Source organism: Microchirus variegatus (assembly GCF_963457635.1).
Source record: "Microchirus variegatus genome assembly, chromosome: 12".
Lineage (NCBI taxonomy): Eukaryota > Metazoa > Chordata > Actinopteri > Pleuronectiformes > Soleidae > Microchirus > Microchirus variegatus.
In genome coordinates this window covers 16,564,678-16,588,632 of record NC_139813.1, presented here as the reverse complement: position 1 = coordinate 16,588,632, position 23,955 = coordinate 16,564,678, and the positions used below count along the sequence as shown (strand labels likewise).

General features: G+C 40.4%; 2 protein-coding genes across 2 annotated transcripts; one reads left to right on the top strand and one right to left on the bottom strand.

The window, feature by feature from the left end:
• Positions 1-559: 559 nt before the first annotated feature.
• On the top strand, positions 560-4,779 carry LOC310934754 (prospero homeobox protein 2-like; the record flags this gene model as incomplete). Its single annotated transcript, XM_083898550.1, has 4 exons — positions 560-1,582; positions 1,798-1,899; positions 2,095-2,289; positions 4,609-4,779. 4 exons carry the CDS (start codon positions 560-562, stop codon positions 4,777-4,779), a joined length of 1,491 nt encoding a protein of 496 aa, XP_083754676.1.
• Positions 4,780-7,520: 2,741 nt separating this feature from the next.
• Positions 7,521-23,700, bottom strand: ylpm1 (YLP motif containing 1; the record flags this gene model as incomplete). Its single annotated transcript, XM_083898549.1, has 22 exons — positions 7,521-7,864; positions 8,342-8,530; positions 8,677-8,804; positions 9,387-9,438; positions 14,274-14,348; positions 14,429-14,512; positions 14,599-14,682; positions 14,761-14,937; positions 15,046-15,165; positions 15,297-15,359; positions 15,441-15,595; positions 15,720-15,910; positions 16,019-16,042; positions 16,139-16,319; positions 16,429-16,518; positions 16,591-16,735; positions 16,840-16,963; positions 17,085-19,925; positions 20,532-21,052; positions 21,316-21,504; positions 22,479-22,697; positions 23,071-23,700. The coding sequence occupies 21 exons, from the start codon at positions 23,698-23,700 to the stop codon at positions 8,384-8,386; spliced, it is 6,240 nt and encodes a 2,079-aa protein (XP_083754675.1). The 3' UTR covers positions 7,521-7,864; positions 8,342-8,383.
• Positions 23,701-23,955: the final 255 nt, after the last annotated feature.

Genomic DNA, 23,955 nt, shown 5'->3' with positions numbered 1-23,955 from the left:
GCGGTCGTCAACAGTGAGCTGCTCCAGTTTAATATTAAAATTAATGTTATTTTATGGCAGGTGGGAATGGGATTGGTTGATGTATTATATTTGACCACACCCCCCCTGGACCCTTCAGTGAGACCAGTACAAATAGTCCTGCCCTTTCCCTCCTGCTGCAAGTTCAAGACCTGGTTCCTTTCCAACAGGTGAGCAGCAAATATCTTTAATATCTGAACTACAACTTACAATTTGTAGTATTTAATTCTAAATATAAAAAAATAAAGGAAAAATTTGTATACTGATTTGAAATGCAATTTAAGTACTTGCAGACTGACAGTTGCTATCATGACATTAACAAAGATTCCTGGAGCATTGTCATTTAATTGTTTTTATTATTATTATTTAACACCTGAGGTTATATTTGCCCATTTGCTGTCTTCGTTTTGTTTGTAAAGGCATGTATTCGACCAGCATCACTGCCGAGCATCTCCATTCTTTTCAACCCGATCCTGTGCATTCAAATTCAGGTGCATCAAATGTTTCTGTGACTCCTCACCGAGACGACAAGGACGCAAAAATGCTCACGGGGAGTGATTATTACAGCGGAGGTGAAGCTGATTCAATTTTCTTCAGTTCCAGCCCAGTTGAGGTCAACCCATCCAGAGACAGCTCCACAAGAAGGCACCCATCTCCTGCATCCAGTTCCTGCGGTCATCACGACTGGAATCTAAGCAGTGGCCACCAAGCAAAGCGAGCCAGAGTCGAAAATATCATCAAAGGCATGACGAGCTCTCCTGGTATGCACAACACAGATGCGTTGACACCACAGTATGAGAAGACAGAACACCCGAAGGAGGACGAGAGGAATCCAGAACGGCCTCTACGTGAGGGGAACATGGCAAGAAGCAGCACAGGTCACAGCCAGAGAAGACAGCAGCACCTGCGACAGCTCAGGACAAGGTTTTACCATGTGGCAGAGAAATACCCCACCTGGAATATTTCTCCTGACATGTCTCCAAAAGATGCTTTTACAGACTCATTTGACTTTGAGAGTCAGAAATATCCAAGCTGGAGGAAGGGGAAGCTCATGAATATTTTCCAATCCAAACCGGAGAGAGTAAAGCTCATGGCAGATGTTTTAAAGTACGAACTGTCCAGAGCTGTGAGCAGGAGTGTTGACTCGGTCTTTAAAAGTGTGCCTCTTCTGCAGACGGCACCAAAAAAGGTGCAGACACCAGATGTTCAATCTGAGGCTCTGTCACTGGTTGTGCAAAAGCCAAGACTGGAAAGATCTGAGCCTATCGTTCGACCCAGATCGAGAGCTCCTCATTATCCCCACGAGCCGTTCAGTCATGACAACCAGCCGCTGCAGAAGAACCACAACACTCCCCGTCTGGGATCCTCTGAGGTTGTCCAAGCAAATTCTGAGATGTTTGACACACAGTGGACTTCAGTCAAAGTGAAACCAAAGGTCAACTCCAGACGTGCGAGGAGCCCGCACACTGCCACTGTGGATCCAGTGCTTTATGGAAGCCTGTGCTTCCCTCGTGTCAAGATCGAGTCTGGCGGCGTGGTGAAGAATAACCCATACATGCTGAACGTATCCTCTACCAGTTTCTCACATTAGTGTATTTAAATATTTTATCCTTTTTATTTCATCAGGTATGTGCTATCAATAAAGCCTGTGCTTCTTCATGTTACCTCTTTTAAAGATAAAATAATCCACATGGTCACGTAAAGGAAATATGACCTCAGATCACTCATTACCCCCAAAACATTTCATTATGTTTCATCCTTAACACTGGTGCATTTTAGGAGGGTCTGACTACAAACCACTTGAAGAAAGCAAAGCTCATGTTCTTTTACACTCGCTACCCGAGCTCACTGGTCCTGAAGACGTGTTTCCATGACGTGCAGGTGATTAAATACTTCCAATCTTGAGCAGTAAAGTGTGAAAAAAATGCAAAAGATTTTCATAATTTCTGTATTTTATTGGTCAACAGAGTTACACATTCTGTGAAATGTAAAAAGACGGAGAAATAATACAATATATATATGTAATCTTTTTTACATTTAATCAACCCCAGTTACCTGTTTTTGTTACCTCCTCAGTTCACGCGCTGCATCACCTCTCAGCTCATCAAGTGGTTCAGCAACTTCAGGGAGTTCTACTACATCCAGATCGAGAAGTTTGCTCGCCATGCGCTCGTGGAGGGAGTGGCCGACGTGAGAGATCTGACAGTGGGAAGAGAATCAGAACTTTTCAGAGCTCTCAACATGCACTACAACAAAGCCAATGACTTCCAGGTGAGGTGATTAGTGTTGTTCTGAATGTACACGGTTATTCATTTTTGTGCCATTTCACAGTGTGATGAACAGCAGGGAACATCCTGGACTTTGATCAGTCAATCCTTTATCTCCCTGAAGTTAATGAACAATCTATTACATCGTAGGTCACACGGTGTATAATACGGCCACAACCTAGTACATCGTGAACTACTTCAGTGAATTGTCTCAAGTGAAGAGCTAAAAAAAGAACGTAAATCCATGCTTCTCCATAGCCAGAGTTCCTGCGCGTGTCAACAATGTCGGCTACGTTATTTTAGATGTGTTAATGCGTGCAGGAAATTCCAAGATAATATATCATCCAAAGGAGTTAAAGAGCCATCACAATAGATATATTTACTCATAGCCAGGACTCAATCACACAACTAATGTATTATTATTATGGGCTAAAAATACCAAACACTCTCAGAAAAAGTAACACAATTGACCCATATACTTTTTGCTTTGTGTATTCTGCTTCTTTAAACACTGGAATTTCAGTAGGTCCAAAACGAATTAAGACAGAGGAAAATTGATGATTAACAAACCTATAATTAGATGAATTAGATGTCATTAAGTTTAAGTTAACCTCTCATTGAGGTCTTTCAGTCATATAAAGATCAGTATTTTTTTCCCCTGAACTTTTCTCAACTACAGTTAAATACATTTTCATGTTAAATACATCCTCTTGTATTTCCTCCAATGTTAAACATATAATGATCACCAATTTTTGAGGCACACTTGTACAGTCCAATGCAATCCAAAACGCCTGTTTTATACATACAGGTACATTATTGTTGACACTCTCTGAAGTATATTTAAATGACAGACTGACTGATCGTGTGACAAGTATACAAGCAAGTTCATGTAACAACGAGAACACGTTCAAACAGCAGTTTCCACGGTAAATTACATCTCTAATTAAATCTGAATTCCATGTTCAAAAGAATGACGATAAAAAGATATAGGGATTCATTTTTAATCGAGCTTTAAGTGTTTACCATGTCGACAATTTCTATAATGCTCATCTGCCTTAATATTATAAAATCTAGACTAATACCAAGGTTCAAGACATGGCTTCAAATATTACAGAAGTAGTATAGTTTAACTACAGCATTTTCCCAATCGTCTTCTAAAGTATGTGAAGTCGTGCATTGTGACACATTTAATTACATGTTTGTTGAACTTGCTCCAAAAATCTATGTACAACTGAAAATAATTTATTAAATGAAGGGCATGTAAGGAAAAAATGCTCTACAATAGATATTTGACAAAAGCAACAGAGGAGCAGTGATGAAAGGGCAGAGATGAGAGTGAAATTATATATTTTTTTAAATTCAGCCGACATTTAATGATTTGTTCTGCACAATCACTGCCACTGTTGTGTCAAAGTGTTTTGATATTCTTTTTGTGTGATTAGTGAGTCACTTCTGCACAGCCGACTGTTGTCAAATCAAAGAGATTACACTTATTTTGTGGTGTGTTCATATAAGAGAACAGAACAGGTACAAGGAATGGTTTTTCTTTGTTTCAAATCACAACATTTAAAAGCTATACATTAAATCCATGTGGTTGCCATGTTAGAGAATTTGCTCTTCTCTTCTTTTAGGATACGAGATGCCATCTTAAGTTAAAATATTACTGGAGACAAAAGCAACAACTTGTACATTTAATGCCACCCTAAAAATGTATTTTCCATGCTGTTTGAGTAACCATTAAAATTTAATTAATGCAACTGCATTAGACAGACTGAATAAGTGTAAACATCAATAATTCAGCATCTTGTTGTGATTTTATATTGATTAAATTCGCCTAAATGAATCACACTGCAGCTAAAAAAGGCCAACAACCCGTCAGCAATTTGTCCGTGTGGCAAATGTGGCATCTGAATACAAGGATTGTCCAAAAGAGAATGAGTTAATATTAGTATTAACTAAAGAAAAAATGTTTATCTGATCAAGTCAGAAGTGAAGAAAAGATTAGTTTTATTGATGCTTATTTGGTCAAATCCTTTTTCCATTCCATCAACTATTTTAATAGCTATATGCTTATTTATTAGGTATTCAAGACAACCGTACGCCTTTTTCTGCTTTTTGAAAGTGCCCAGACCAGAGAGTTCAGCTGAGCATAATTCTAAGTAAAAAAAAAAAGAGGATGTTTGCAGTAAGGTGTCAGACATTAATCAGGTCTAATTCTACCTTAAGATATAATGCAAATCTGGAATATTAGATACAATACAAAAACAGACAAAAGGTTTAATGTCGAGGTTTTTTTTTTTTTTTTTCTCCATTGAACTTAAAGGTCCCTGACAGATTTGTTGAGGTTGCCGAAATTACACTGAGAGAGTTCTACGTTGCAATTTCAATGGGCAAAGATCACGATCCATCCTGGAAGAAAGCGATTTACAAGGTGATCTGTAAACTGGACGGAGATGTACCAACTGAATTCAAGAGTCATCATCAGTCCAGATAAAGGCCAAAAAGAACATGGACTTCTTCAAGCATTGGTGAAGAAACTATTTTGTTTTGTTAGGTGAAGAATGAAGTGAATGTCTGCACATCTGGAGTCACCATACATGTGGCAGTACAATGGCTAAGTATAGCATATCCATAGACATAGACTGGTACATGTATTTTTGCTATATCAACCATATAATATAGCAATAATACATATTGTGTTTAATTGTTTAACTGTACAATGTGGAAAAACGTGAAACAGAAAAAGTAAGGTTAACACACATCAGGAAAAATTTCTTTAATATTTAACAGAGAACATTGTTGTCATTGTATATACAAGGTATGTAAAAAACAAAATAGATTAATTCATTAAGAGAATTATCATTAACTGTAATATGTTCACAGATGTAACAGTTAAAATGGAATTTCTTGATCTCTTCTTTACTCACCATATGGATCCATTCATTCAGCTTCTCAGTCATGGTGGAGTGGGTTGGTTGTCCCTGGGGTCATCAGGGTCTTCATCAGCCGCATTTTCTCATAACTCATGATCCTTGCTTTGTCTTCAGAGTTGAAATGCTGGGTCAAAATGACTGAAGTGTGATCATTCTGGATGCTCCGATTCCAAAGTGCAAAGGATGTAGATGTAAAATTTATTTGACAAATGAAAGCACAATATATTTCCATACAATGCGATACAATTATATTACCAATCTACATTACCATTTATCTGCAACATGCACAAACGCATTTGCAATCAAGGCCCCACTCAGACCTGGTAAGAACATCGATCCTGGCATTAAAACGTATCCATTCTGGCTTCTTACTGCATTTGATTGAAATATTCAGTGTCATAATAATGTAATTATGACATCACAAGTGTTTTTTAAACAAGACTGACGTTAATGTTAGTATGTGTGTGCGAATGACCGAGAGAAAGAAAGACGAGAGGAGCTTGAGTGACTCAACACACGCTGCTGTAACATGAAATTTTAACGGAATGGAAAAAGAAAATCATGTCACCATCAGTGTGAAAATTTTGGCAGTGGCTACAAATGACTGTATTAGCTGATCTGATTAGTGTTAAAAAAAATCTAATCAAATCTGAAACTGAGGACATCAGCTGAGGAGGCGGTCTCTAACGTGATGATTGAGAGCATTCACACAATCTTAGAAATCTGGTCACATGCTTTCGTAAACAACTTCTAAATGTGTTGATCAGCTTGAATAAATCATGATGGATTAGGTCATTTCAGACCTGTTCTTGGAATGATCTGCATGTGATCAGATCATTCATGATGCCAGGTCAAAATGGGGTTTCCAACACTACTTCAAAAAACTCTTCCAGTATAAAAAAACCCAGTTTTTTCTTGTGCAAAATATCTTATTTCAAATACATTAAATATGCGACTGTACATTTAACAGACTAGGCAGTTCTAGATCACATTTTTAACTTTGAAGGTAAAAGCCAACATTTACAAAACTGAATCAAAAGGAGACATTTGGTCATCAAAATGAAGAGACAATTCTTGTCATGAAAAGCAGCTACAATGTGCCATTGAGAAAACCAGTTCCAGTGTGTAACAATGAGTGCAGTTTATTGGCAAAAATTGAATTTACTGCCAATAAATATATTCCTATGAGTGTATAACCTTGTTTGGTTTTCATTGCTTTAGAATAAGTCTTTAACATGGACTTGGGGGGAGGGGCCTTTGGACCTGTCATGTTGCTAGAGCAGCAAGAATAGAAAGATTAGCCAGAGCTTGCGTTTGGCTTTTTGGAGCATAAGCTTTCTGCGTAACCCAAGAAGAATGACATGTCGTCTGTTTGAGATGACCACCATAGTTCAACGACATGCTTAGGAAAGAAAGGGGTGAGCAGTAAACCAACGGTTTGTTACAATATACACCGGGGGTGTCAAACATACGGCCCGTGGGCCAGAACTTCTTCAAGCCCGCCAGAGAGTCTGATCCGGCCCGCATAATTAACTTGTTGTTGAAATACTACCAGCATGATGTGTAAATGGTAAATTTAGGCATAATATTGTTGAAATTGCAGTTTTTTTTACTCATTCATTGAATGTAAAAGGGGAAAACATTTCAGAGTTGTTGTTATTCATAGGTTATTATACTATTATTTTACTGGTCCGGCCCAGTTGAGATCAAATTGCGCTGCATTTGGGCCCCCGAACAGAAATGATTTTTACACCTCTGATCTACATTCTCACAAATCCTTACTCACTGGATCTTTAACCACTGCATCTCCTAGTTGTTTTGTGATAATGTATCTTTTAAAGGTTTCTTTTAATGCCCAGAAACCCTGGGAAGGTTCATCACTCATATTTGTTAATCAACAAAAATGATTTGATGTGATAATATTTGGACATTTTTAGGACACAGGAGCGAGGTAGTTTTGTAATTGTGTACTTGCAGTACACTCCATACTCAGACAGACAAATGCAAATCCACACAAGCAGAGCCAATGAAAATACCACAACAAGTCAAACTGAATTCAAATCATTAGCTTAACATTGTTGTCAAATGTTTTAACGTATAAGTTTATTTTACTAGAAAAAGAAAACTATGCAAAATATAAAGGATGAGAACATTTAAAAAACAACAACAACAAAGAGCATCATCACATATCAGCTGCACTATGATGACAAAAAGTTAATCCAAGAGTGATAGAAGTATTTTACTAAGCTCTTACTGAGCTGTGAAATCTCATTTTTGGAGCTTCTGATGATGATGTGCAGATGACAGCCTCCAGGAAGATTTCCCCCCCGAATTGATGATTTTTGTAAAAGGTTTTATTGTCTTTTTTCCAAGTAAGCATTGACTAAGAAACAGTGCTACAGGTAAACAGCAAATAAAACATGAACAATATAAAACAAAATAAACAAAAAAAACATGACTGAAAACAGGATATATCATCAGAAGTAGTCAAGGATAAATTGGAAAATTCAGAGTGTCTTTTTAAAATGAAGTGGAAAATATTAAACCGTATCCTTCTCCATGACTAATTCAGAAATTGATATATATATTGGAGTTGTCGCCCTGATGAGTCTCGAGCTTCGGGGACACATTTCACATTCTGGGCGCCTGCAGAAAAGAAAATAAACCACTGATAATTTGGCCAAAGACAGATTTGTGAAAGGAATTAATGCAATTTACTTGTAGGCTTTATGTTATATAAGAAAGATTTAAGTCTTTTGAATCCAGGTACATTGAGGCAAATTTATCTAAAGAACTTTAAAAAGTCAATACATGCGTTTTAAAATGAGTAATTAAAAAAAGTATGCATCAATTTAAACATTTAAACATATTTGAAGACAAAGGCTCACTGAAAAATTCCGAGAAGGGATTAACCAAAACTTTTGCAGGATCTTTTATATTATAATTCTGAACTGAACAGTTGGATGTATATTTTGACAGAGGGCATGTCGTAAGGAAAATCCTCAAACATGTCCTCTTCAGCTCATTACAAGTGGGTATTGATTCTATTTGTTATACACAAATATGATGACTCGGTAACATTATGGCAATCCTAACAGTTAAAAAGAGGAATGATAAACCTACCTTTCAAAGAAGCAAAAAAAGGGCTAGAAGACTTTCTTCTTCTTAGAAATACTTGGTGCGGTTGAGAGCTCTTTGTGCCAGCTGACCACTCTCGTCCGTGATTCTCTCCCAGTCAGTTTGACCCACAACAAAGCCAATAGCGCGCTTTCGATCTGCCTCTTTCTGCTCTTCAAGATCGGCCCATCGAACCTAAAGAAAAGGGCGATCCAACCAGGGTGTGAGCTAATGAATTGCCATAATTTTAGGTAAATCTGTCGCATTAGTCAGCAATTAATATTACACGCAACAACAGTGCACTAGATATTTTGTGGTCTAAATCTTTGTAGCCAATTTACCCGTTTCTTTCCTGGTTGGGACATGCGCGTGGCATAGTCGTCTGGCAGCTGAAGATAGTCATCCAGGTCTGCCGCGTTATCACTTTCACGTTTCCTCTTCCCACCGCTACCAAGACCGTCCAACTTGTCTGTTTAAATCGAAGATTACAGCTCAGGTCTATTCTGCCCTCCAATAAAAGAAGCTTTCTCATGTTGACATTTCATAAAAAGCCACATTTAGGAAATTGGCTTTATCCATTTTAGCTGGTTCTCACTCAAAATAAAAATCTATAAATCCAAATGTGCCAATATCTGGCAACCAAGTACAACCACATCATTGCATTTGCCCAGCATGGAAATTGAAGACATGAAAATGTTTGTTTGTGGACACATACTGGGAATAAGAAGGGCATAGGAGGTGCACATTCCACCCATTTGCCTTAAAAAGGTTTAACAAATTGATGAATGTGAAAAGTCTTAATCTAGAACAACGTGAACAATGTAGGTTCAGGTCAATGTAGTGGAGGTGAAATCTGGCAAACAGTAATCAATATGCGATTCACTGATGGACCGTCTCTCCTAATTGTCCATTAGTGAATCATGCACACAACAGAACATAACTCACATAAATAATTAGATAAAAAATAGAAACAAAGTAGCTTTTACGACAAATATCATGCTCCATTACACCTAAGTAAGTATAAAAAACAAACTAAAATAGAAATACCCACCTAGTTTTGCCTCGGATGTATCCATCTCCCATTTACTTTTTGGAATGTAGCCCTATATTATACAAAGAAACACTGCAATGGTTAAACGTATGGGTGATACAGGGAGGGGGAGGAGAGATGGTAAGGGAAAGTGGTTGGCTGAAACGAGAGGAGACTGGTTTATTAGAGGTAAAAAAGACAGAGACAACTGAGAAACACGTCCATAGAGAGAAAGAGATTATCCGGTTAGTGTAACATACAAAAATAAACCTTTATGCAAGTTCAGATAAATGTGCTCAGAGCGAGCCTTTGTTCTTGGTCACATAAATAAAGGAAAGTAAGAAGGAACAACAGCTGTGCTCTGTGTTTGGCAACACAACCTCTGTTTCGTCCTTTAAAAAGGTCAAAGACTTTAAAAAGCAAAAGTAGCCGTCGTTCAAGCTCTGAATATGAAGTTTGCATGGGAGCTTATGATCATAGTGAGGCACTTTCATTAGCATTATGACCTCTTTATTTATTCAAATAACAGTATTAAAAGCAAAACTGCTGCTCAAAGGTTTGCTGAAATCTTAAAACAAAATGCACAGCATGTGCTTTTGTTAAAAAGCCAACCAACCCTCCACTGTTAAGCTTCATTAGCCAATTTTTAAGTAAAAACACCCTATTTAATTCTTCGAGTACATTTTTTGGATTAAGATATGCTTTATATTGATTAACTACAATACAATATATTCGTAATCAACTAAATGGAGGGAAGAGTGTCAACAAAGAGGTCATCTTGGATACATGTATGCTTAATTTATGAGAGCAAAGTAACATAAGAGTCATAAGTTATATGAGAATGAGAATTGGCACATTTTAATTCCAGCTGAACTACTGTTTGTATAAGGAATCTGATAAATCATTTGAACGCAGTCTGGGCTGTGAAACAAAAACTTTAATCATGTGCCAGAGCACAGGGGCTACAAGCAAAGATAAAAAGTGAGGGTTGCATCTATAGTTCTTCTTTATCATGAGATTACGGTTCAACTCATTATTCAATGGGTGTTAAAGAATTTAGGTTCATTTATCCACTTCTAATTTAACTCAGTCAGGTTTTAGTGAGTTTTTGACTATTCATGATAGTTTCTCACACAATCAAAGAAAACTGCAATATAAAAGTGTATTTTTAAAACTGTAATTTTGAGATAAGCTCTGGACAGTGTTTTAATCTACTTTTGAAAATCACAATATCAAGGTACTGGCCAACCATTAAAACAAGTTTTAAGACACCATGTATGTAAGAAAGTGTATAATTAAATTAAATTAAATATGGCAGTACATTTTAATTGCCTGTATGCTGCAGAATATTTATATGTAATAACTAGCTATTATAGTCATTTGCCATTTTGACGTTTTGCAAAACGTTCAAGCACTGCACACCTGTAAACATGTGTTGTCAATTATTTCTTACAATAAACGGAGGAATCGCCGTCTGTCTTTACTGTGATTTTCCAGACAACTGTATTAGTTTATTTTTTTAACATGTTGCTTGATATGAGGAAAAAGGTGGAACTTCAGTATAAGGACAGTCCATGAGCTGGACACAACAGCGCACACATGACAGGAATAGCACTTTTTATACCATCACACTCAGACACTACTGTAGCAGAGAACATATGTGACATGGCAGTTGTGCTGCTCAGGAAGTGCAGTTGCTGAATGGTAACACTTTATATATATGATAAGTGAAGCAGTAAGCCAAGTCACAAACAGTCTTTTTATAACAGTGTTTCGAAGGGATAAAAATCTACTGGATACAACAGTATTATATTAGATTATGCAATACATACATGCGATTATGCACATGTGGGTCAACAATGCAAAAAGGTGTAAGCATAATAAAGGTAAACTGCAGAAATCCAACTCTAAGCAGCATCTGCACTGGGTTAATCCAAGTTTAACAAAGCTGGATTGTAAAGGCTGTTGCTTTAACTGCCAAGGTCTGCTCAAATTATCAAAGTGACTTTCCCGAAGACAGACACTCAATACACTGCAGTAAAATAGTACATAAATCTGGTGTGTGGCCACCACATCATCTCATTTTAATGAAATTAAGAAAAATAATTAAAGATAATGGGCATTACATTGATGCTTTGGTGAGGAATGGTGGTACTTCAGCAAATTAGCATGATATAATACCACTACACTTTCCGTCAAGTAGTGTAGGGTTTTGTTATATATACATATAGAACAACAATTAGATATTTAGTATGTTTATCAAACTAATACTTTAGATATAGCTTGTGTGTTCTTGTTGTGAGTGGAAGGATCTCTTCTTAATTTGATTGTATATTATTGCAAGTACCCTGGTATATGATTACTTATGATAAGTGTACTGATATCTTACTGTATTATCTGTTGTTTAATGACACTGAAAACATGTTTGCATTAATTCCCGCAGCCAAAACAGTGATCTCTGAAGTGGCTAAGATATTGCATCTTGTTTTGCGAGTATACATGATAAATCACAACCATTCACACTCCTCTTTTGTTGTAAATCACTTGACTTCACTAAAAACAATTTTCTCATTGTTGGGAAGGATTACAACAAAGGAGGGAGCAAAGGGATTCAGGACAACAAAATTTGACTATAAGAAAAGCCTAATTTTTACTGAGGTTCACTGGTATTTTGCTGTTTGGGATAATACAAGTTTAGAACTGCCATGATGTTTTTTGAGGCTATATTTGAAAATGCAAAGACAGCAATAAAAAAGCCTGGTCGACTTCCAAGTCAAACCCAGTGCCATTTATCTGCAAATCTGCAATGCAGCAGTTGTCGACCTGCAGTTCAGACAGAGTTTGGGTTAAAGTTTGGGTAGGCTTAAAAAACAAAATAAACCTGGGGGCTGGGAGAAAAGGAAGCATGCACTGTGTAAAACTGCAGGTCTGAATTGGATAACTGAAGACCCAGGTCATACGTTCCACATTCGCAGTGGTGCGATAGGCTCCGTGCAATACAGATTTTGTCATCTGCACATTGGTCTCGTAATGCTCAAAAGAAACAACAGATGGTCACCATGGAAACCTGCTTGAGATTGTGTGTTGAGGTCTGCAGGTACCCACACAAATACAAATCAGTGCTCAAAATACAAGGACATAGAAAAGTAAGACTGAGCGTGCATGTGTGGAACACTAGACTGATAGCGGTCCCTCGATTTTAGTATAAATGGAATCTGGCCGTGTACATACATGCGGAAATGCATAGCAGCTCAGAGAGTATGACCTGACCTAAAAAACAAAGTAGGTCACTTACTTCATTCATAGACCCGAAAAAAGCTTATATGTGTCTGGTTATCTTGAGTAAATAATAGTGCTGTGCAAAAGGTTAACACATGACACGTTTCCATGATGACTGACTGGAAATAGAAGCGCATGACGTCATGTTTGCGTACCGCGTCACCGGAGTCCAGGCACCGTTTACCAGTTAGCTCCGTTAGCTGCATTAGCTCCTTTTAGCGCCGTTAGCGTGCCTACAGTCGAACTGGAGCGGTCTGTTTATTAAAGGAAAAGAGGAGTGCTACAAATAACCAGCGTACCCGTTTACTGCGTATGTGTGCCTCTGTTTTTAAAGTTTAGCGTTACTTTAGAGACTCATTTTAACAATCGGGAGTCACGTAAACATGACAGTCGTCATGGAAACGCAATGTGCGTTAAAATTGACGCGGTAACGTTTGACAGCACTAATAAATAAATCTAAAGGCATTTCAGTTCTATTGATATTTCCATCAGATAATACTGTATGATCAATTTTAATATGTTAAATAATTTTTTAATCACTAATAACGTGCATTTAGTTCTACCACTTAGGGAAACCAAACGATAGAGTGATCGAGTATGTCAATATGAAGCAATAAGCAATACTTCCTACTGCAGAACCATATTAAACTCTATGGGAACTTGAGGCTCCCATGCAATCTTGAACTTTTGAATTTCTCAAAAGTAATGTAAAGTATGAGGAGCAAATGTCTGTAAATGTCTGTGTAAAGTGTTTTGGTATGAAGAAGAACGGTTGAAAAAAGACTTCAGTTTTTAACTTCAACTCACTATTAATTATTTTTTGGACTGCGTATTAATATCACACTTAATGGTTAAATAAGAAGGGAAAAACATGACATTAAGAATGAGAAACTTTTTGTGTGTTTACATTCACTGCCAACTGTTATTGTGGCATAGACAGGCACCAGTGTCAAGTAGGAAATCCATTCCATTGTTGATACAAAATTTGAATCAATGTCACTGAGAATATTTAATATTTGTTATATATCTGTTACACAGATAGGTGGTCGGTGAAAGAACAGATAACCCGTTGTTTCTTCAGCTTTCTCTCATGTTTTCTTAACGAAATGAAAAGTCATGGTCACAAACTGAAGATATTGTCTGTGTATTACACATGGGGAGAATCCCCTTTAAGGTTAGGTTGAACCATAGGATACATATAGGTTTTGATTCTTTTATGAACTGAGTCAACTTTTACATATGACTTACCACTGAAGGAGACCTTTAAATTAAACAATGTTTATGAGGAGGAATTTGTCATTTCATTTATAGCTTTAGTGTTTTGTTATGATTTCATAACCATGGGACTTATCACAATGGACTAAGTATTAGAATGTTTTGACCAACAAATGTTGGTTATTTGACTGTGGTGGCTGTGATCTCATTTTGTACAATTATTTTGTTTGTTATGTTTTGTAGTGATTGTAAACATAGAGAATAAACCATAAATATTTAACCTATGATTTTTCATGAATTTCACCTATCTTGTCTGTTTAATTGGTGTAAAAAAACACCTGGTCAATAAAACAAACAATATAATTAAAAGACTGACAACTATGTCTTAATTAAGTAAAAAATCTCATGTCCTACCAGATCACTCTCTTCTTCCTCCTCTCTCTTGGGTTCCTTGGGCTCATCATCAGGATTGAAGTCTTCCATTTCAACCTAATAACAAAAACATGTTAGTTTTATCTCAGTTAATAATCACGGACAATAATGTTTTTATCCCATATTGGAGACATCACCTCCTCAATAGCAGCATCCTGAAGCAAGGACCGGACATCCAAGCGCACCATATGACGCGGTGAATGCTCCCAGCTGTTGGACATCTGTGTACAAAACTACATTAGTGCATGATCTCTTCCTACACAAGTTTTTAAAGGACATTCCAGGAAAGCCAACCAATCTTGCACACCTTCGTTATTTCCTTATGTTTGCGTCCATGGACATTCCTCTTTGCACAGGTCTGAGTGTCTGCAGTGATTTCCGCCAGATATACCTTTAATTGAAAAAGAAACTTAAGCACAGGGCCAACTGGGAATAACATTTTTCTGAACCATTCATGAACACAACTTACTTCAAAACCTTTCGTTTTGGCTGCACTCCAAAACTGATCAAAATGTTTGACCCGGTCATTTACAGAGTCTAAAATGATGAAGGGGAAAAAGCCATCATCCAGTGTTTTCTTAAAGGTCTTCAGCATGCTGCTCCTGTAGGTCTCTTCCATCTCTGGCTCATACTCGTACTCAAGAACCTGCAAATCAAATGTTTGTCTTAGATTATTCATTAGAAATCGCAGCAATTAATTTCAACCAAATGTTCTCGTCAGTTAAAGTTTGTTATTGGTGTATTTTAGACTCACCTTGGTTTTGACTCTCCTGCCCGTGTCAGGGTCTTTCACAACTTTCTCGACCTCCGTCATAAAATAGTCATCCAAAACAAGAACTCTCGGCGGGGCACCACCACAATCCACTTCCTTGTCCTGAATATTAATATATCAATATTGATATAACACATATATTTTTTCATATTTCTATTTGATTTGTTGCATTTACAGGTCTCGTAAAGGACGATAAGAATATTGTTAGTAGTTGTTGGTATAATTCCACTCACCCGTATAAGCTTTGCAACATGGCTTTTCCCACTTCCTGGAAGTCCTCGCATTATAATGACAATCTGTTAAAATAAATGCCTTATATGAGCACTCAATATAACATAAAACAACAATAAAATGCATTCATTATTGGGCTACCCTACCCGTTCAGGTCGAGATGATCTGCCAGGTAGTTTGAGGATATCGTCAATATTCTTGATTTCTGGCTTCTTCTCAACTCTTGGGGGAGGCTGAGGCGGAGGTGGTAGAGGTGGTGCAATAGGAGGCCCTCGATCTTCTGGGTAACTTCTTCTGTCCACTGTATGTATATAGACATTGAATTTTGATTGTATCTTGTGAGGAAGTGTGAGAAGTGTGATGAAATTCTTCCCAACAGCTGTGGTTTGTGAATACTTGTTTAAGAGATGTAGGGTGGAACATACCAAAGGGCGAGGAGCTATGGCTGTAACGCTCAGGCCCACTGCGCTCAAGTCCAGCACGCTCATATGAAGGTCTATCATAGCTAGACCTTCCATAATGATCCTCTCGATCACGGCTGCCACTTCGGTCGCGGTCCCGAGGATCCCACTCTCTCTCCCTGTATCCCGAGCGCAGAGAAGATGCCAGTGGAGATCTGTGCATTGGAGAAATGTCAATGTCAGTCACCTCAACCAAATTTCTTGTTTCATGCTGGCAAACACTCATGACTAATCACAATGTTTGACACAATGTGATAAAGTACCTTTCTTCAACCACGGACTGTGTGCTTGAATCAAGAACAGACAAACAGAAAATGATATCACATGTGTTTGGAAGCAGTGCACTTCCCGAGTGTTTGGAAAAAGGAGAAGAAACATTTTACCTGTTGTCTCTTTCTCTTGGAGGATAGCGGTCCCTCTCATGTCTCTCTCTTTCATATTCAGAGGGGTGTTTTTCTCTGTACAACTCCCTCTCTCTACTGTACTCTCTGCGGTCCATGTAAGGGTCTGATCGTCTTTCATAATATAGGTCTCTGCTGTATGGATCTCTAAGACCAAGAGGTTCTGGGAGGAGAATTGAAAAAAAAAAACATCAGCGAAATGATATGGTAGGTGTCAGGAAGAGGAAAGATCTAATTGAGGAGAGAAAAAGCTTTACGATACTGAAACTAACCTTTTTCATAACCCCTGTCTGATGGCAATGGGTCAGGCCTCAGCACGATTCTTTCACCATAAGACATCCGCTCAACAGTGGCACCAGGTTCTGAAATGAGTATTAATATCAGCAACTTCTGTAAACTTAAAATGTTTTGTTTGTTTGTTTGAAGGCACATACCATGTCCATGCCCGTAATCCACAGTCTTTGGCATCACCGAAGCTATAGGTGCAGCAGGGAGGACTGGCTTGTAATCTGTGGCACCAGGCTTTGAATCCCAAGATACAGATTCAGGTGTAGCGGTCTGTGCTGCTGCACTCATGCCCTGAGGACAAAAGATTAGTTAGAATATGGATCTAACATTTAATTATAAAATGGTGCTACTACAAATGAGGCAAAGATAATTAAATATGAGTAAAAATCATTTACCTTCAAAACATTCCTGATGTCTGCTGGTATCTCCAAACCAAGAAGACCAGCAGGAAGCTCGGGCAACATGTCAGTGTTTGCAGGCTGTGGTTTAGGATCAGGGGTCTTCACCTCCTGCATTTCCCTGTAATGCCAAAAGAAAGAAAGATGACGGAATCCTCATACGGTGGAAGATGGTAGAAGTATGGAATGGAAGTTCCCTTAAACATTGATGCATTAATTTGAGCTGAAAGTCTAAAAATTACCTTATAAGCTTAAGCTCTTGAGCAGCTTTCAAAATGATCTCATGCTGACGTTGGGATAGAGCAAGTACATTTCCTGCAATTGTTTCTTGTGATGGTTCAACTGAACTTTCTGGTATGTTTTTGACAGATGCAGCTGGGAGTGATGGTGGAAGTTTTTCCAAAGGAGGCGCTTCCCTGTGCTCATCATATCGAGGTCTGCGATCTTCATAGTCAGGAGGATACTCTCTATCTGGAGGTGGTCTTGAAGACCTATCCCATTCTGAGGGAGGGTATTCACGGATTCTCAGCTCTCCTCTTGCCCTGTCACGCTCATCATATCTATCTCTTTCCCGCTCCTCTCGCCAACGGCCATCTCTGTAAGGTTCTGGTGGAGGTATGCGTGGGGCATAGTCCCTCTCAGGAAGAGCACCGTCTCTGTCCCTTTCAGAGTCATAGCTCTTGGCATCATGTTGAAAGTCATCAGGAGGATAATCCCGTGGTGGCCGCCAGCGTTGGCCATCTTCTCCATGACCATAATCCTCCACAAAATCCTCTTTATAGCCCTCTTCAAATTCTTCATGACCTGGACCTGACCGCCACATCCCTCTTGCCATTCCTCGACCCACAGGTCTCCTTCTCATTCCTCCCCGATCCATTATCTCATGTGGAGGCAAGGGGGGACCCCTGTCATGTGTTGGTTCCCATCCTCCCTCTATCTCCATATTGTCTTCATAAAAAGGCCCCTCCATAGACTCCATATTATAGTTTGGTGGTGGCACACGATGCCTACCTCTTTCTACATCAGGATGCAATGGATGGCTGTGCGGATCTAGTCCATGGTACATGGGACGTCCTGTTGGATCAGTTTCCTCATCATTGGTGTCCATTACATGATCCACTGGCCCATGTGCTGGATGAGGAGGGCGCCCTCGACCTTGGAGCATGAAACCAGGATGACCACGTGGGGGGCGTCCTCGGCCAGGTGGAAATGGAGGTCTCATTCCTCTCATTAAAGGTCTCCCCTCGTCCCAGTAAGGGTCACCTTCTTCAAAATATTCAGCAGATTCTTCCCAGTGCATGTCAACTGGTTCACCTCTTCCCATAGGTGGCCCTCCTCTACCCATCGGGGGACCTCCTCTACCCATTGGTGGACCTCCTCTACCCATTGGTGGACCTCCTCTTCCCATTGGTGGACCTCCTCTACCCATTGGTGGACCTCCTCTACCCATTGGGGGGCCCCCTCTAGACATAGGTGGTCCTCCTCTACCCATTGGTGGACCTCCTCTCATCATTGGGGGTCCACCTCTCATCATTGGGGGTCCACCTCTCATCATTGGGGGTCCACCTCTCATCATTGGTGGTCCACCTCTCATCATTGGGGGTCTCCCTCTCATCATTGGGGGTCCTCCTCTCATCATTGGGTGGTATCCTCTCCCCATAGCTGGTCCCCCAATTGGTTCCTCATAATATTCATCCTCTGTCGGGAAGTAATTTTGTTCTGGCATCCACATTTCTTCAGGGGGCACCTCAGATTCCTCCAAACCATACTCCTCACATGAAGGATCTTCCCAGTGACATTCTTGCTGGTCTTCCGGCATTCCCAAGTCCTCTTCAGGTGGTATACAATTATAGGACATTTCATCCTTCACCTCCACATGCGGGACCATGTTTGGTCCGCTGAAATTTCCACGCCCCCTCAGCCCACGACCTCTCCCACACATTTCAGTAGGCACATTGGGCTGTCCTCGCCCCCTTCCAGGAATAGGCTTTGGAGGATCTTGTCTTGACAGCGTTTGGTCAGATGTTTGTGGCTCCTGTTTGATTCCCGGGGGCTTTGGAACCATTGGGGCTTTGTTGTTTATCAATGGTTTGTCTGGCTTATCTGCAGGCATAGTTTGCAGTGCCACAGTATCAGAGGCTGGAGGCTTTTTGTTAAGAGGATTAGTATTTTCACTTTTATCAGGAGCATTGGAATCTGAATTCTTAGCTTCCTGTGTTGTCTTTAAGGTCTGGGGAATGGGGTCATTTTGGACAAAAAATCCTTCTTCTCCAAGCGAGTTGTCCTCTATCAGGTCCTTATTATCTGGCCTGGAATCATTTTTTTCCTCTACAAGCTTTGGTTGCACATCCGAATTTCCGCCAGTCTTTGGGTCCATGGTCGGTTTAATGGACATTTCTGTTTTTGGTTGAGGGCCCTGTTGTTTTTGCTGGGGTAAAGGTGGGCGTTCAAAATGAGGGGGAGGGCCAGGGTGCCTTAGAGGTTGTTCAAACCTAGGCTGCTGCCCAAGTCGAGGTTGTTCAAATCTAGGGGGACCATCAAAACGCTGCCGTGGTTGATCAAATCTAGGGGGGCCATCAAAACGCTGCCGTGGTTGATCAAATCTAGGGGGGCCATCAAATCGATGTCGTGGTTGGTCAAATCTAGGACCATCAAAACGCTGTCGAGGTTGGTCAAATCTAGGAGGACCATCAAAACGTTGCTGTGGTTGGTCAAATCTTGGGGGACCATCAAAACGCTGCTGTGGCTGGTTGAACCTTGGAGGACCATCAAAGTGCTGCTGTGGTTGGTCAAACCTTGGAGGACCATCAAAGCGTTGCTGTGGTTGGTCAAACCTTGGAGGACCATCAAAGCGCTGCTGTGGTTGGTCAAACCTTGGTGGACCATCAAAGCGCTGCTGTGGTTGGTCAAACCTTGGTGGACCACCAAAGCGCTGCTGTGGTTGGTCAAACCTTGGTGGACCATCAAAGCGCTGCTGTGGTTGGTCAAACCTTGGGGGACCCTCAAAACGCTGCTGTGGTTGATCAAACCTTGGGGGACCATCAAAGCGCTGCTGCGGTTGGTCAAATCTCTGGTTGTTTCCACTGAGATGAACAGAAACAACAAGAAAACGTCAGTTATGGTGCTAAATTGTCTTCAATTAGACTCAGTAACAGCAACATAAAATGCAAGCCTGAAATATGAAATGCGATTTTACTATGCACTCTAGTCACAGGCCCATTAAAAAGCTCCCATTCCACAATGACATATTAATACCAAAAAGTTAGCAAAGTTTATATGCATATTAATATGTTTAAGTTTAAGAAATTATAATGATCATAGCATGTGGGGGACAATGTGGTATATTGATTGAATTTGACTTCAAATTAATCAGCCAGTCATTAATTCATTCATCTCCTTTATCCTCCACATGATGGTCATGGAGGCGCTGGTTCTAATCCCAGCTGACATTGTGCAATAGGCGGGGTACACCCTTGATAGGTCACCAGTCCATCACAGGACCACACAGAGAAACAACCATCCACTCTCACACCGATGGTCAATTTAGTGAACAATTTGCCTAATCCCCAAATCTGCAAGTGTTTTACTGCGGGAGGAAACCGGAGAAACTAGAATCCATGCACACATGGGGTCAACATGCAAACTCCATGCAAACTCAATTTTATAAGTTGCAAAAAATCCTCACTAACCTTGGACCTTGAACATTGTTGAAACTTGGTGGTGGAACAGAGGGAGGACCTGGCGGTCTTTCTGTGTTGCCAGCAGGGCCAACTCCTTTCACAGGTGGTCCAGCAGGTGACTCTGACTCTGAATTTGGCCCAAACCCAGCTGGCGGTGGACCTTGAGATCCGGGACCAAGAGCACCTGTAGGATGCTGTACACCCGAGTTTATTGACTGCTGGTGCAGATGCAAATCTTGCCCAGGGAACTGGCCATATTGTCCAGTCATCCCACTATTATACTGGCCTGAGGCAAACGGCACCATAGCAGTCAGAGTGGCCTTCCTTTCATGAAGGTGGGCATTGGTGGCATTCATTTGCTCCTGCCACTGCTTCCATTGTAGTTCATAGTCCTGCAATTGGTCTTTGTGGGGATAGGTCTGGAACTGCTCAAACCACAGGGCAAATGAGCGCTCCCAGTCTTGAAATAAAGGTGTGAACTGCTGCTGTTGCGTTTCATAGTGTCTCAGCTGCAATTCAGTAGACATCGACTGCAACAAACAACATCAGAGAAAGGATCCCATTAATTCTTGCAATAGGATTATTATAAACAGGTTACACGTAGAGAAGAAAATACTAGAAATTATGGGACTCCTAGATGTTGCATGTTTTGAAGAGCCCAGCTGTAGCAACTCTCTTTTGGTTCAACTAGTCAAACAATTCTTTACTTTCTCCTTGCAGTTCATGTACAGGTCAGGTCCATCTCCGAGGAGAAACCAGACTGATAGCAGCTGTCAAACAATGATTAACCTACCTGAAGATCTGCTGGTTGTTGAATCAGCTGTTGGTATTGTTCCAGGATGTGCTGCAGCTTCTCATGGTGTTGCATGAGAGTCTGATATTGTAAGCCCACTCTCTGCTGTTGAACCTGCTGCCACTGTGCTGCTGCCACTTGTAACTGTTGGAGGCGTGCAGCCTCTACTGGGTCCTCCATGACTTCAGGCTGAAAAGAAACAAGGCAAGATTTAAGTAAAGCACGGCTTGTAACTCACAAAGAATGTTTTTGACATATCATAGAGCATTTTGTGATGGAAGGGACAACACATTTTTGAGATGGAAGGACTTTGTGATAACATTTTACACAGTAATTCAATTAACATTTGTTTGAACAGGCCTGGACAATGACGCTTTACTGCTTTAAAGATTAATTGCTAATTACTTTAATTTCTGTAACCCTCACCAGGAATATGCAGCAACACATCATGATCATATATTTAATGGATTATAATCACCAACCACAATTAGAAATGTAAAGAAGAACATGCCAGAATTCAATGGGATTCTCATGCATGACATGGAAGCTATTCCAAGAATTGAGGGTAAATTATCAGCATGATGATGGGAGAGTAAGTAGTTGACTTACTGCATCTGCTAATGTAGGTGGTTTTCCTACTTTTTCATTCTGAAAATTCATACAAACCATGTAAACAATTTTTACATTCAATGACAATAGAATCTGTATGGAATATTCAAAACCGATTTTGAAGGGAGCTTTTTGGATTAACTGTCAAAAAGAAACTGCTGCGTTTAAAACGAAAAACAAAACAAAACATTGAAACCCCATAAAAGAAGAACAACAAATTATTTTCAAAGAGTCATTTGTTTTACTGTACAAACACACATTTGGGCTTAACTATGTAATGGTACACTACCATAATGGGTTGGAGGTACTGGCACTGATCAGCTGCTTTTACTATAATTGACTCTGAATGAACCAGAGCTGGCAAAGGCCAATAAATACGCATATATGACCTAGTTTTATTTCCAGTTTTACTGAATAATATGTAGCTTCATTTTTGTAGCGTTCACATCCCATTGATGCTTGAGACTTTCAAGCTTAACATCAGAAAAAAATATCTGACCAAGACAGGTTTGACATCCTTGTATAAACGTCCCTCTAATGTTATGAATGCTTACCCTCAATTCATCAGGTAGTGGAGGAGGTACTGGGGGCTCCTCGCTTGGTGGAGGTGGAGGTGGTGCATTTTTTTGAGGTTCTGATGGTGGAGGAGGAACTGCCTGGCCAGGGGATGGAGCCACTGCCCCTTCACTCTCTTTTTGATTCTGCTTGGCTTTCTCTTGCTTCAACTTCTGCAGATTCAGAAGGTGCTGTTTGTACCAAAGTTGCTGTTGTTCCTGGATGAAACAACCACAAAATGTGAGGGTCAGAAAAAGCACGTGAATAACCTTGTGTTTTTGGTTTCTTTCGTTTTGCTTTAAATGCTATGACCGCTTTTCCGATTTGCATCAAACTCCTAGAATTCATCTTGATAAGTGGTTTATAAATTAAGTTGTTTTGCTCTACACATTTGTTTTTACTCTATTTCATATGCTGTCTGCAAACAATACGAGATTGCATAAATGGTAGTTGACTAAGCAACACAAGCATGATAGCCCTGCATTTAACAGAAATGTTTCATGAGGGTAGTGATGGGCTCAGGTTCAGTCTATCGGTAGAGCCTCATTGTTAAAATGATCACAGTCAGAATTAACTGGTGCAGGACATTACCTGCAGGGATACGGATTTGTCTTCTTCTTTGGAGGAAGGATCCTTCTTGTTTGTCTCTGGAGGTTCGGGGGCATTGTTGCTCTGTGGCTCTGGAGGGGGAGGGCATGGTTGTGGTTCGGGGATGAGCGGTTGAGGTGGTGGTGGAGGAGCATGAGCAGGAGGATGTGCAGGAGGAGGATGTGCAGGAGGAGGGTGAGCAGGAGGATGAGCAGGTGGATGTGCAGGAGGAGGGTGAGCAGGAGGATGTGCAGGAGGAGGATGACCAGGAGGAGGGTGAGCAGGGGGGGCTCTATTCGCCTGAGTCTCGTCTGGGTTGAAGAAGGTCTGAGCTCCAGCTGTACTGTCTAAATGTCCCGGGCCCTCAGGCTGCCACTGCTGGCCCGAATAGCCGTACGCCCCGGCGTTGTTTCCGTGATGTAACACAGACTGGAGCTGTTTCTGGTGTAGCATCTGTAGCTGCTGCATCTGCTGGAGGTGCTGTTCCTGCAGGCTGGAGAACAGCGAGCCACTGGACGGAGCCTCGAAGCCGCCGAAACCCGGTGCTGGGCCGGCACCAGATTGTTTACGAGGCCCGGGTCCACTGAAGTTTTGGGACTGGGGCCCACCATAGTTTCCCCAGGAGGGATACATTGTTGGACAGTGAGGCGCTGTGCTCGGCCTTTGTGCTCACATACAGACGACCGGGCCCGAGTGGCTAACACCGGAGCTAACACACACAACGACGACCTAGCTATAACTGACAGCTACGTTTTCATGTCCCGACAGAACCTGGTCACGCTAGATAAAGATGATACAAATCACCCCCGGAAATGAATATCTTCAAAGACAAATTAAATTAAGTCTTATAAATGTGTAACACAAACATTCTAACATCACGACGTCGGC